Here is a 14,766-nt window from a genome sequence, read left to right as displayed (position 1 = left end):
TGCAGTTGTATTCTGAAAATAATCAACTTCTGGGGTAACAAGAGGAATCTTGAGATAAATCCTGCAGATGAAAGACATCATACTATTGTACTACAATATACATGTTGGATGGACTGATAACGATAATGTGAATTAGGGATAGTGTAAGTTAATTAGTTACTTGAGTTTAATTCTGTTAGTTTTTGAACAACTGTGTCCTATACCATAGGAAGTGAGTGCTACATGTGACTTGGCACTGTTACTGTAATGAAGTCATCCTCAGGGACTTCATCTGACATGCAGCGTTCCTGATAGACAATTCCAACAATTTCCCATTGTATTTCTTTTATGAATTATGTGAATCATATTTGCTGGAGTCTTAAATCAGCCCGACTCCCTACAGCTGAATATTGACACTGCCAGTCCATACTGGCATATGTGTTGTGCAAGATTTCTCTCTTCAGAAAGAACTATTTTAGGCTTTCTTGACCCATTTAGGTTGGGCTTATTTGGGCTTCTCTCTCCAGACTGTCTCAGCAAAAACAACATTTTAAATTCATAGCACTTTTTCTAAAAAAGGTTCTTAATTGAGGTGCTACTTAATTGGGTAAGTGACTCCACAAGACCAAGCTGCCAAAAATGTCACTTTTATATTTTAGCTGGAATATTTTAGCAGAATAACTTTTCAATTTATGCTTAATTTCAGTTTATCCTTACAAAATCTCACGACTTCTTTAAATCTGTGATTTTCTATAGAGTATTTTCCAACAGACTTTCTGGTAGAAAAGAGCTGTGTCCCAGCCACTAAGGTTTAGTATATTGGTATGCTTGACAGACGTTTGTAGACATATCCAAAGTGAGAAAGAGAGTATTTACAGTGCAATCACTTCTGTAATTGCCATTCCAAAGTGATATAAAATAGTTTTAAATTAGCTTTAAAGTAACTCACTTGCAAAGTGCCAGCAATATAGGCAGGGTGGAAGACATCTCCGTGCTGCCTAGGCACCAAGTGCTCAGCTTCTTGGGCAGATTTCACAGTACTCACTGTGTGCAATTGAGGTTTATCTAATTCCAAGATAGTTCAGCAAGCCCACAGTTACAGCTCTGCTGCAGCTGCATTAAAGATTTTCTCTCTCTCTGGAGGAAATACCCTGCTACTGAAATCCAGCAGAAGAGATCTCATTTCCTGTGCTAACTACACTCTTAGTCAAAGATTAAACTCATCACATGGGTCTGAATGAAAGAAAACAAAATTTGGGCAGGGGCCAACTGAAACTTAAAACACAAGCCTGCGGTATACAACAGCTCTGGGTGGTACCAGATGGCCTCGTGAGCAAAAGGCATGACCAGTGCCAACACACTGCCACAAGCCTTCCTCAGTTTGCACACTATGCACTGTGCAAATGGTGGTGTTGGAGATGAAAGTTCTTGCCTTAAGCAAAAAGGTAAGAGGCACATCCAGGCTCACCATCTGCACTCCTTCCTTCCCCTCATCACTCCACCCCCCGGGGGGAGCAGCAGACACCATGCTGCTTCCCCTGCCCCTGCAGGAGAGCTGGGACCTCCCAGGCTACCCCTGACCCCGCCCCAGCAGCTTGAACCCGTGCTCCTGAACAGCACCTGGCTCTGGGGCTGCTGTCACCCTGTTCCTGTGACCCTCCGAGGCTCTGATTCAAACCACAGTTGTTGCAGCAGCCATCTTTTGGCTGACTGCAGCAGGCCTCTCAGAGCTCAGAGGCTGTTTCGTTCAGTTCAGTGAAGGTTTTATTTATATACATATATATAAAAATATATTTTTTTTGTTACTGGCCTTTTTTTGTCCCTTATTTTTCTGTCAAGCACTGGAATGTGTAAGTACAACAAAAAAGTCAATAACATTATGTAAACATATGGTCTCATCCAGCCAGGGAGACCACTGCAAGCCAAACATAACAAACAGGCCTGATTTATTTAGATTTAAATTTATTTAAAGCAGAAAAGTAAAGATTTAGAGAAGCAATGTCTTTTCATTCAGTATCCCCTACAGAGTATATGGATAACTTCAGAATCTGAAAATAAAATCCTGAAATTGAGAGATTAATACATTTGAAAAGAGAAATGTTAAAAAAGTTTGTGTCTGATCACTCTTCCAAATAATTTCAGCTACATAAATTTCCCCTGTATAGCGTTCTTAGAAACGCATTGGGAGAGGCTAACAAACCTGGTTTGATGTAGGTTTCACTTCTAGTCTTGCTGATGCATGGCATTTTAAATTAAAATTGTAGGCTTCATTAGCCATACTGGCACGGCACAGCAGGCTTCCCAGTAATGCCACGTCTGTGGCTGAGAGTTACCTTTCCTTTACTGAGCATCACTTCAGCAGAAACCACGTCTGATAAATTCTCTCCTGAAACATTACATCCAGTCCAGATCAGTTTTGGTAAGCTGCAAAAGGTTTTCAGTTTTATTAGAAACCTACTGGGCCAATGGTTACGGAAACAATAATTTATGCTAGACACTTTCAGTATTATTTTTTTTTTTCTAATTCAGTGATTGCATTGCAAGGGTATGACATGCCTCACATTCTTTCCTAGCCACAGTGATTTCTGACCCAGAACATGAGCTTCCCTTCTAGACAGCTGAGATGTCTGTATACCCTTTCCTATCCTCATGTAGGTATTTAGTAGGTTATATTGGACACTCGGACACAAGCAGCATTAATATTTGCCTGTATTGAAGTGTTGTCTGATCACTGTGAATACATTTTTAAACATCTGCTCTATCACAAGGAGATTTTTCTTGCTGTCTTTCCATTTTTTGAATACCGAGGAAATGCTCAAAACCAGGTCACAGCTACAGGTCTGCTAGCTTCCATTACCCAGCCTTATGTTGAGCGGTTACATTCAAAGCAAACTCAAAGCAATTTCCACTGCTGCAATCCTGTGGCGTCACCGAAGCCCCGTGACACGTGCTGCAGAGGGGCAGCTGCCTGCTGACAGCTGGGAGCAGGCAGGGGCCTCGCCGGCTTGGTGGTCTCTGCTGAGCTGCAGGTGGGAGGCCAGGGCAAGGAGTCACCTCTAACTGCAGGTGGCTTGAGATGCCTATAAAATGTTTTGTGCATGCTTGTTGCATGCATTTGTTGCTGGTGTGAAATACAGAAACACAACATTGAAAATCTTTTCTTCTCACTTTGAGAACAAGAGTACAGGGTCCGGTCACAGTTTGTTATTTTATATTTCAGTTGCCATGTACAATGCAGAATCTTAAAACAGTGGTTTTTGCATGTTTCTGTGATGTTTAGCAGCACTAATAATTGTAACATTTTTAACAGCTCTAAAGCATTATAAGAAGAGAAAATATTGCAGTGGTTTCGTTTGCGTGTTCCTCTCACCACTTGTAGCTGTTTCGCCAGATGTGTTTACTGGTTGCCAGGGCAGCAGCTTCAGATCTAGCATGATTACCTGTATCGCAGCCCTGATCAGAGATGTGGGCAAACTTTGGAAACTTCTGCATTGAGGAAATGCTGCTAGTTGCTTGGAGGCAGAAGTTTTCAAAGGCTGTCTCAATGAAAATGCTGATATCACATGCTTATGTCAACAGCTTTAAAAATATCATTAAGTGACCAGTTTGCTTAAAATGTATTTTACTATAAATACATTGGAGTCAAGAAAACAGCTGCCTCAACAAGACACTAACATAGTTCTATAGATGCGCTCATTTAGAATAAACTAACATAATTTTAGAAAGGCCTATCAATTGTTAATTAAAGCCAGCTATATTGTTGAGCCATAACTGATATATGTAACAGCCCATACCTGTGTCCTAAAAATGTAGAGTACCGAGCTGGACACTGGACGTCAACTCTGTTATTAATCTCCTCTGTTAATCAAAGAAAACGTTCATTGAGATTTACAGAAATCATACCCATCCTATATGCATGGAGTGGAGAAAGGAGCTGTCACAATATCCAAATTTCAGTAAGTGAGAGAGATCCAGTTGGGAAATTTTGCAGACATGTGGCTGCTTCGGGGTCACAAGACCAAGAGTGAGCAATGGTTTAGCCTGCCTCATGGCAGTGGAACCATGTGTTAGAGAGATTTTCCAAGTGAAGCATGAACAATTGCTTTCACAGGGCTCATCCTCTCTGGTCAATCATTCAGCTTTTCTGTAAGAAGAGATGAGTGGCCATGGATCTCAGCACTTGTCAGCCATTGCCCCAGTCTCTGAAATAAGCAGCATACCTTAAATACTATTATGTTAGGCCTGATCCAAAAAGTACAGTTATTATTATGCTGAATTTACATCTATAAAGGGAAGAGTACAAAAGGTAACTGTTTCCAGGTTCCCTGTTTTCATTTTGGTCCTCTTTGCAGCTGTCAATTAATAATGAGAATCAGGTTAGAGCAGACACAGTTATACAGAATTATAAAACTGACTACTGGCAGTTTAAAAATGAGCACTAGGGAAAGTTTGCTTTGCAAGAAGCAGCCAATAAAATCCAAACGTGGTTTATTAATTTCTCCATTGCCAGAGCGGAGGCGTGTTGATCAGATTCCGCTGTTTACTACACAGAGTGTGCCTGATGGAGGAGGTAGGTGGAAGATTTCCCCTGAGCAGGGAATGTTCTACTGCCACCAATATAGCAGAGACAGCTCTGCTGCTTTCTCCACCAGACTCCACCTTTCCCATGTGTGAATGGCAAGAATGCCTTGGAGTTAGGGAAAGAAGAAGGAAAAATAAGGGTCAGTTATGTCTCCCTGATACAAGGAAATATTTCTCCTCTATAGCTTTAATTGCTTCAAGTACTGGGCAGCTCCAAATAATGAAGTGCTCCTGGCTGCCTACAACTCTCACTCATCACAGTATCTAGCACTGCTGTGATGCACATTTGCTGAAATTGTAACACAACGAGCTCAAACTCATTGATCAGCTTTACTGATTTCAGTGGTCTAAAAGCTGCCTTTTCTTTACCTTCACTTTGCATCTGTATTTTGAAGAGGTCCTACTGAAGCGTATCTTCTTAGCTGATAAAAACCTTTCTCTTTGTAGCCACCTTCATCATCCTGACCACTCTTCTTTAGACCCTTCACCATCTTTGTCCCATGACTGTTTTCCAGCCGGCACATTCCTGGTTTTGTTATGCTAGGCGATTCAGACACCCTTCTCAATTCTCAGTCAGCCATCCATGCCACCAACCTGCCTCACCGCTGGTTGCAATGCATGCTGGTCTCCTCTGGTGTCTCAGCTGCTGTGCTTCCTTTCAGAAGTTCTACAAATTGACCGTGGACTTCTTGTGTTAGTCACCTGCTTACTTTCCTGGCTGACAAAGAAAGCAGTAGCCCCGTGCTCTGATATGAAGATCCACAGGTGAATGACAGAATTGTTTTGAAAAAGTTGTCAAGGACCAATATTCTTACTTTGAAATTTTGTTTCTAATTCCAATGTTTTCTGCAGCTGATGTGTCTCATATTCTGGAGAAGTGCACTGAAAGGCAGCAGATTTCTCTCTTTCTAGCCCTCCAGTTTAATTTAAAAATTCTTCCTCTGTTGAAAGACAAGAGGCAGGAGCTACTATAACGCTGTATGAGGCACCTTCTCAGGAAAAAGAAACATTCCTCAAATCCACCTTATTTTTGACAGGTTTCTAAGAGGCTCCACGAAAATATGATTAACTCAATAAATGATTAGAGAAACAAGTTCAGGGTTTTTTTGTTTCTTGGTTAGGTTTTTGGTTGGTTGGTTGGTTGGTTGTTTTTTTTTAAAGGTTCCACCTTCACTTCAGAATTCAAATGTGCAAACTGAGGCATAGGTGTCTACTCATGTGTGGGGGTAACCCACATAATAGTGTGCAGGATATTTACTCTGGTTGTTTTATATATATGTAAATGCACATCTAATACTTGTTTCAAAAACAAACTACAACAGTGTCTTTGAGTTGCTTCTTCCTTTCCAATTTAGCAAAAGCAATTTCATAGTATTAGGGCAAATTAGAACAGTTTCATCAGATATTTCCTTCCTTCCTGTTCCACCAGCAGCGCAGGCTTTGAAATGACTTCTCAAAAACACCACCACCCGCTGGAATCACAAAACACTGAGGCCCCAAACTTCGGAGCGCCATTCACACCAGCTGCCCAGCTGAGCAGCAGGCACACCCTGCATGGGGACAGGCCCCTTTCACTGCCACACGTCCCCCTTCTCTGTGACCTGGCTGGGCACAAGCCACCGAAATTCATGTCAGTCTCCTGCCCGCCCTTCGCTGCTGCCTCGGGGCTCACGCTGGGCTGGGCCTCCAGTCCCCGCTGGACACCCTGAAGTGGCCCAGGGCCTCAGGAGGGCCAACCGGGTTGGAGATTTCATTGCTGCCCCTATGAGGAGCCCTCGGTCGGGAGATGCTGACCCCAAAGGGATCCATGGCAGGGAGCAGGTCCTTCTCCTGATTCCTCACTCCCAGGAGGGTGCACAGAGCTGCTGGTCACCATCAGCCCCACGGCACCTCGGGGGCAGCAGGACCAGCTAAACCAGCAAGCGGCTTCATCCTCCGAGCTTAAGCCCCCTTTGGGGTTTAAGGAGCAATCAAGAGCAATGCCAAATTCAGCCGCAGCTCCGAGGCTGCGCAGCGGCCGGGAGCTGGCAGAGCCGCTGGCCTGGAGGAGGGAGAGCAGGTGGGAACGAAATAGCGGCGGAACGGGCGGGCGGAGCTCGGGGAGGCCGGCGGGAGAGCAGGGCCGGGCGCCGGCTGCCGGGAAATGGCGCCGCTGCGGGTGCTGGAGTTGTACAGCGGCATCGGGGGGATGCACCAGGCCCTGAAAGGTACCGGCGAGCGGCCGCCGCCAGCGCGACCCTCGGTGCTCGCTGCCGCCGCAACGCCGCCGTGCGCCCCCACCGTCCGCCTGCTCGCCCGCCTGCTCGCCCGCCCCCTCCGCCGAGCACGCAGTCTCCTCGATGGCACCCCGACCCCTGAGGGGAGGCTGTGGAGGGCGCCATCTTCTCGATGGGGGGCAGGCTAAGTTGGTCCCACTTGTCCTGTCGCCTTCCCCCGCCGTCTTGCACAAGCACCGTGTGGCAGGAAGCTGTGGGGCGGGGCGCGGCCTCGTCCCAAGGCCTGTGACACAACCTCCCCTTGGTAGGGGCCGGCCAGCGGCCTCATTGCGGGGGCTGGTGCTGTCTCACAGGCCTGCTGTCAGGGCTGCCTGGGGGTGGGTTGTGAGGGGGCTTGGTCACTGAGTTTTGCTTAATGATGTGTTTGTGTTAGAGGCCTATGGCTGTAACCTGCGCAGTGCTGGAAATCATCTGTGGCTGCTGGGTGGCACCAGGTAGCCAGGGGCACGTTGGGGTGGACATTAGGGGTCCATGTTGCTGCTTCAGCCTGGGCAGCTGCTCCTGGGACCACCGTGATTTTGTGTTCATTAGTACAGGTTCTGTCTTCTACTGGTGCACTGTGCTGGGAATGGGATCAGAATTGTGAAAGTGCAGAGGATGATAATCAGATTAGCTGGAGTATCCGGTAGGCATGCACACAGACTGTTACATGATCCAGTACGAGTCTGACCATATGAGATTGGTATAACATGTTATAAATATGAAAACTGAATGTGGGTGTAGAGAGTTCATGCTAAACCCTGTGCTCAGGTGAGTTTTTGATCTGGTACAAGGAACCTTAGAGCTCAATTTACTGAATTGCTGAAGCATGGCCTGGTTGACCTTCAGCAGGTCCTGTAGACTCTGTGACTTGGTTTCCTCAAGTGAAAAATTGAGCCAGGGCTATTGATTTCCTTTGCAAAACACTCTGGGCCTTGTTGCTTTGAAGTCCTGGTTTAAACACACATTTGTATAATATATGAGTATTGCTATAATAATTTTAATTGTAACTACAATCCTTCAAATATTCAGCCTTCAAAAGCATTAGGGGCCCTTGTGCTACACTTGACAACAGAGAGCATCGTTGAAAACAAACCAGGTGAAAACTCACCTTATCTTGTTAGTTTTCCAGGGAGCTGTGTAATATTAAAAGGTTATGCTTATAGAGTAGAATCTGTTTAGCATCATTTATGTCCTTAAAACATACTCACAATTGGCAGTGTGGCATTTTTTCTACTATGTTTGCTTGAATGTATACATATGTTTTGTATTTTTATAATATATAAAAATACACAATATACCAAAATAGGTACCTACATTTATAAATAATCCTAACCACCTGTTGTGAAGATGCATTTTCCTTATTTCTAGAGCCGTTCTTAGAATATTAAGAGCAAAATAAATCTTTGTATGGAACTGCAGATTTTGGAGATTTTGTGGAATGCTATAAGGGTGTTATACATTGCATATATATAGCTGTAATGGTAATGCTTTGCTTTTCCAGTAGTCTTGTTTCTGAGGTGACGAAGAACGGTATGTTTTATAGACATATTTCTGTAGAAAGTGGACTGGTTCCTGAAACTTAGCCTACGCCATGGTCCTTCACTCAGCTCTTCGTCCTGTGTTGGTGTGTGTATGTACGTAACAGATCTTTACTGAATATCGTCTAGCTACATTCTTAACATAGTAATAGATGTCTTGTGGATGTCCAGTAATGTGGTGCAATAGTTAATTAGCTGTAATGCCAGATGTGATATCCTGTGGATGGCCACCTAAGAAAGCACCATTTACAACACAACAAATATTTAAAAGGATGGGAATATTGAGAATGTGGACTTAGAAGATTATCAGAAACTGTAAACTTGTATCTCAAAGTTATACTGATGGAGTGATGCCCCAGTGGATGGATACTGTGCATATGAAGCCTTGAGGTCATCTATCACTTTTATATATTGTGTAGTTTGGAGAGTGAAGGAATTAACCGGAATGCTTGTATTATTTCGTGAAAGGATAAAATTGTTTCCAAGCTTACTGTTTCTGAATTTGCTGAATGCAACTGCATCAGTGTCAGTCCATCTTGTAATTTCTGTTCTTCTGTGCTTACATTTGACTGAAGAAATTACAATTATTGTGAATAGTGAGACTGAGATGCTTTTGTAGCGGTACCAGCCAGAGCAGATGGACTGTGATAAGAGGAGACTTAAATTATTATTTGTGTAAGTTACTGTAGACAGTACTAAATGGTTAAATGTCAGTTGAAATTTGCAAAACAGATAGATATGGTGACATTTACATTACAGTTGGTATAACTTTTTTTCAGATCTGAGTGCTTATTTTTCTGGGAAGCATATGAGAACTCAGCCCATAGGCGTTGTGTTGTCTTGGAAGAAGTCTGAACTGTACACTTCTAGATGAAGATCTTGTTTTGAGGGTTGTTAAAACTAATAATCAGGCAATTTGAATTAAAAAGGTTCTATGCAATTTGCACTGAAGTAAGTATTTGATGACATATCGTTACATACAACTGGTTTTGATGAATTGCACTGCGTTCAGGAATACTTACATAGGCATTTTGATCCTTTCTGCTGTTTTCTCTTTTTAAATCTCTTAGACATCTGGATTTAGTTTTCTTATACAGTTTATAAAGCAACAAAGTAAAGTTAAGGGATTTAAGTGTTTGCTTTTATGTGGAAATCAAACAGAAAAAAGTGATAATAATGGGGTTTAATAATAGGGTTTCTTATATGTTTTAGATCTCTATGTGTACATGAAACCATGCTATTTCAAAATGTCTCTGACACAGTTTCTTGAAATCATTTAGCAAATGGCAGGTTGTTTGGCATCTTCCATTTAAATCAAATATAGAAATATTAGAAGTTTTATAATTTCTTCTGCATGAAAGCTTGAAAAGAAAGCCCTCTGTTTTGCCAATGCTTTCATAAACCTTGTGCATGAGAGATGTAGATTGTGTAATAATACTTTTTACTTTTTTGTTTGTATGGTTTCTACTGAATCTATACAGCCAAGGAAAATAATAGGAACATGTGGAAAAGAGAGAGCATGGAATCCTTCAGTGGCAGCACCCCAGGAAAGCAACTTGTTCTGCAGAAGGGATTCAGCAGCTGTGGCAAGTTCTGCCTCAGTGGTGGTTCCTGGCTGTGTCACGTAGCCAGTTTTGTGGCCCGTTCTGTTTAGCAGAGCTGGTCCAACTTTCTATTTCTCTGTTAAATTGCCAGTGTTTTCATTTGCCAAATAGGTATTTTCCAGGAAATCTGACACTGCCTTTTATACCCTGAAGTGCTTTTTGGCTGTGATCTTTCATAAACTGAGTTTTAGGATAGCATATACTTAAGCTTGCAGGATGAGGATGTTCGTTGTTTTGGCAGCTGTCATTAAATTAGAATACAGTTGGCACCAGCTAGTATGCAATTTGTTTTGAGATTGTCCTTGCCTACAGTAAAAAAATAATTGAATTTTAATAAATTCACAGAAGTTTATACTCTCTTGTGAGTGTTTCTCTTAACAGTTCGTAGAAGATATTAGTGCATAGTTACATAGTTGACTCAGGTTCTTTTTCACAGTCAAAATAATGCTGTTCCTGAATTTAGATCTCAGACCAAAACTGAAAAAGAAAAATCCTGGGGACTGTCTAGCTCTGCGTTGATACTTTAGCTGTAGATAATTTAGCATATCAGAATTTCTAGTTTTAGGTTTTGCATGCTCTAAAATAGTGTTTTAAATTTAACAGCAAAGGCAGGCAAAAAGATATAATTTAGAAAGCTGAGCTTGATTAAGGTCACAAGTCAGCGAGTCTTCGTATTTACACTCTTGAAAGACTGAGGCAGCTAAGAAATGGGAGTACACTTCTTCCTGCCCTGTGCTACACACTTTGTAAGATTTATAAAGGTTGATGTTTAGATCATAAATGTGTAAACCTACAGTATTTTACATATATGTGTGTGTGTGTGTGAATGTTTTCTTTATATATGAAGTGCAGATTTTCTGCAGTGAAAAATACAGTGTTTTATTTTTAGAAAATCCATGGCTACAAATTCATTTCCTTAGCAACTTTCCATCAAACAAAAAGCCTGCCCTTCCTCATTCTCAATCAAAACAAACTTAAACTGGCTTATTAGTTTAGGCAGTTTTCCCATGAAAAATGGCTTCCAGGTCTTTGCCACAAGCGTTTGTAATATGACAGATCACTGAAAAAAGTCTCTATGCATAACACATGAAAGGACATCTTTAAAAAACAAAATCTTAATTTTGCAGTGATAAAGTTGATGATCTCATTCCCCTTCAATTGCTATATTTCAGTTTTACTGAGTAAGAATTTGAGTCTCTTGTACTCTCTCATCTCTGTTTATTAATTTTGATTCTCTCTGTGAATTGCACAGCATGGTTAACCGGTGTATGTAATTACACTGAGCATATGGCTATCTCAGGAGGAGAGGCAAAGGAGACAAAACCAGCAAGCAGCTCTAGGATTCAGTGCAATGCAAACCAAAAATATAGCCTCTTTGAGCAAGTTTTTACACTGAAATTCATTTTGATGTAATGCTTCTCTAAAATATAGCCCTTTGTAGCGCAGGATAGTGTCAGTTGTGCTACAGTGTAAATTTACATAGTTCATGTGGCTGAGCGTGAACAAATCCTGCAGGAGTTCTGAAAAAGTTGCTAAATATCCTGCAGGAAGAAAGTACCAAGTTTACTGATAGTCATGTTGACTGTGGCCATGGGGAGTTCAACCTAATCATCTCAGCCAAGAGCTGACAGAAATGAATCTTTGCTCTCTGTTTTAAAAGGAAACAGGACTGACAAAACATGTGACTAATCTTCCTTTTTCCATCTGTTTCCATATACCTGTTAGACTAGATAATTGTTCTGGCTCTGATTTTTCCAACACGCTGAGATCCACCAGGCTCTGCCCTTGGTGTAACACCATGTATTTCATGTGCTTTGCTGACATTGATGATTCTATTACAAAAGTACAGTAGTGAATATAAACAGATCTATGTTAATTTTAGGGTCTGCTAGAAACACGTGACAAAGGAATTGATTCTGAAGTGGAAAAAGGACATATGTTGTAATGTCAGAAATTTTGTTTTCAGGGTTTGAGCATGACACCCTTTGTGTTTGTTTTTTCCAAATCAGAAGCTAATGCATGTATTTTGTCTTCCTATGTTTCAAATGCTTCACCTTCCAGTCATTACAGCAGCGTCCCTTTCACAGTGACTACAACTGCTGCAATGGCTTATAAGCAGACCCCAGGTTTGTTTGCTGCCTCTTCAGACAATTTAAACAATAAGGAGTTTCTGCAAGGTAGATCCTGGTGTTTTTAAAACTCAGGTGCAAAATCAGTACTTTCCTAGTAGGATGATATGAATGTGAGTTCACCTGCTTAGAGCCAAGAGAGAGTGTTACAATCTAGTCTGCCTAAAAATAAGCCATAACACCTCCCTCAGTAACTTCCCCACCATGTCTGTGGCTTCCTTTTGAGTGACAACGTTTCTTTTAGAAATGCGATGTCTTGGTTCAAAAACTGTGGTGTTGAGGAATATTGCAAATCAAGTGTTCCAGCAGCTACTTAATTTCACTTAGAAAATGTGTATTATTTTTTCTTTAGTCTTTGTAAAATTAAGTTGTTTTCTGCATAGTTTTAATTCACTTAAATGGCTATATTTTGAAAATTGGATGTACTTGTTAGGAAAAAAATTCTGCAGAGCTGTGTCTGGTTTTGTGTTGAAGGCCTGCTAGATGATTTGGGGAGTTGATTTAACATCTCACTAAGTCAACAGTTCAGGGGCATTTTCATATTCCTGAGTTGCTTTTGTGCCTTTTGTCAGTGGCAATAGTTAAACACAGTCTTGCTTCTGCTTTTTTGTGTTTTTGTTTTATTTTTTTTTATTCTGCTTTCAGTCTTTTTTATGATACATTCCTACAGTCATTTTCTAGCAATAAAGATAAATGCTATAGCAAAACAGAGTATTACAGTTTGACATCAAAGCTATTTAAATTTGAGGAGTTCTTTAAAAATGTTTCATTTTTGCATTGTTTGAAATTTACACAAGCTTTTCTTTGTTAGATTGGATGTGTGAGATCTGGTTCTCTGCTCGAGCTCCTTCATGCATTTCCAGGGTATTTCCACACAAATATGCTTAATCAGCTTTTAGAGGGAGTCTGTTCTGTAACTGGAACTCCCAAGTGAGCCACAGCTTGGGAGCAAAAGGCAGAGAAGCTTTGAAAAAAATAACAGGCCTTTGAACTGGGAAGAGAGGTAGAATAATTCAGGAGAAGTTCCTGTCCCTTTTCCATGTGGGTTAACATCTCTGGTGTAGACTGAACATTGTATTCCAAGGGGATTCGATAAGTGACTGTGTGCTTTCTTTCAATATTTCCAGGCATTTGGGCATGTGAGGTTCCTTGATGTGAATCCCCAGTACTTTTTTCTTGTGTGTATGCCAGGAGAGATTGGATTGATGTTAGTAATAAAGATGAGTGTCTGAACCGTCACTTGTGGGAGAAAGCACACTTGCCTGCCTTTCCGATTGTCATTTTTAAACTCTATGCTAATTTAGATAATAATTTGTAATAATTCCAGGTTGTTTTTGTTTGTTTGTTTTCTTCTGGAGTGCCTGGAACACACAGTAAGGAGCAGCTTGTCAGGACAAGTTGCTTTAAGAACTGAAAGAACAAATGAGAAAATAAGTCTTTTAAGCAGTACTTGAAGTTTTTTTGCACTACTTAGGTGATACAGCTTTGTTTTAGGAAAATGAAAGTCTTAGTTCTTGAATATGCTTGTAAATTGAACCAGTCAACCTGCTAAGGCGACGTTCTTGTCACGCTAGATGTCAGTGTTAACGTACCTGTTCTGTAATCTCAGGTGTAGTCATTCTGTTGTCCTCATGGATACACCTGTATTTAATGCTTATGGTCAGAATGTCAAGACAGAAACTGCAAATAATGATTTGTATGTTAACCCTTAATGGGCATCCATCTGCAAATCTTTTTCTTGTGAAACTCCTTTTTTGCCCTCTGTTGCACCGAATAAACCCAGGAGAACCAGGTTGGTCTTTGTTAAAATGTCTGCTACAATATTTCCAGTATCTGGATTTCTCCTTTGTCTTAAACAGGGTGGCCATAAAAACCTGAAAGATAGTAGATGGTGATAACTGCATCACTCAAAATTAAATCTAATGGGGACATCATAATTGTTTTTTCATCTTCTCAAACTGTAAATAATTAGCTGACTAGCAGTAATTCATAAGATGTCCCATAAGGTCATGTGTTAATGTGTTAGTAGGGCACATTGTGAGACTACTGGAAGACATGTGGCTATTTGCCTTGTTTGTTTTGGCTTACAAAAATGGTTTTTTTAGTCGTCTGTGTTTCATCTGAGGCTCTCTAGTGGTGACCATAATGTAGGTTTCCTGGTGATCAAAACTGGTCCTGTATATCAGGAAGTATGGTCACTGTTTTCTGCCTGCGGCTATAGCCGTGACCACAGCCTGTCTTCCTGCATAAAAAGCCTCAGTGAAGGTATTGTGGTTAGTAATAATAAATAGTGTGACATGATGAGCAGTGAGCTAAACACGCTTCTTTTAATGTCTTTAGCTTCTGTAGAACCTATTATTCTGTTACCCTGTAAATCAACCGTTGCTTATTTACATTCTCTTTAGTGTGTTTTTTCTCAGGATTTTAGCTGTCCAGAGATTTGTTAAACTGTGCTCTCTTCTTTTCCATAACACCTCCGAGTGTCCAGAAATACTTCCCTTGATACTGAGAGAAACTGCCAAATATTGTCCTTCAAAGTGTTTGATGTTTTGGAGACCTTAGAACCCAAAAGAGGCAGAAATTAGTTTATTGGAATACAAGCACAAATGGTTTTCAGGCGACTTCTTAAAGTTTTATTGCAGGAGTCGATGTCCCTCAAACATAATTATTGGTGCAA

General features: G+C 41.2%; 1 protein-coding gene across 6 annotated transcripts in view; it reads left to right on the top strand.

Moving 5' to 3' along the window:
- The window catches only part of TRDMT1 (tRNA aspartic acid methyltransferase 1), a 42,890-nt gene that overhangs the window by 6,946 nt on the left and 21,178 nt on the right, over positions 1-14,766 (top strand). For 2 of the 6 annotated variants that reach the window (XM_071805187.1, XM_065832952.2), the window contains exon 1: positions 6,648-6,767. The exons of 1 other annotated variant lie outside the window; for it this stretch is intronic. In XM_071805187.1, coding sequence (XP_071661288.1) covers positions 6,704-6,767 — 64 coding nt within the window. In that variant the 5' untranslated portion in view covers positions 6,648-6,703. Of the gene's footprint in view, positions 1-6,647; positions 6,768-8,339; positions 8,453-8,931; positions 9,032-9,135; positions 9,308-14,766 lie in introns of those variants that run through there. 3 more of the 6 variants (XM_071805188.1, XM_065832954.2, XM_065832953.2) reach the window with 3 other exon arrangements.

The sequence above is a fragment of the Patagioenas fasciata genome, chromosome 2 (genome assembly GCF_037038585.1).
Source record: "Patagioenas fasciata isolate bPatFas1 chromosome 2, bPatFas1.hap1, whole genome shotgun sequence".
In the NCBI taxonomy this organism is placed as follows: Eukaryota; Metazoa; Chordata; class Aves; order Columbiformes; family Columbidae; genus Patagioenas; species Patagioenas fasciata.
The sequence above is the reverse complement of the archived record's forward strand: the minus strand, read 5'-3'. Positions and strand labels throughout refer to the sequence as shown.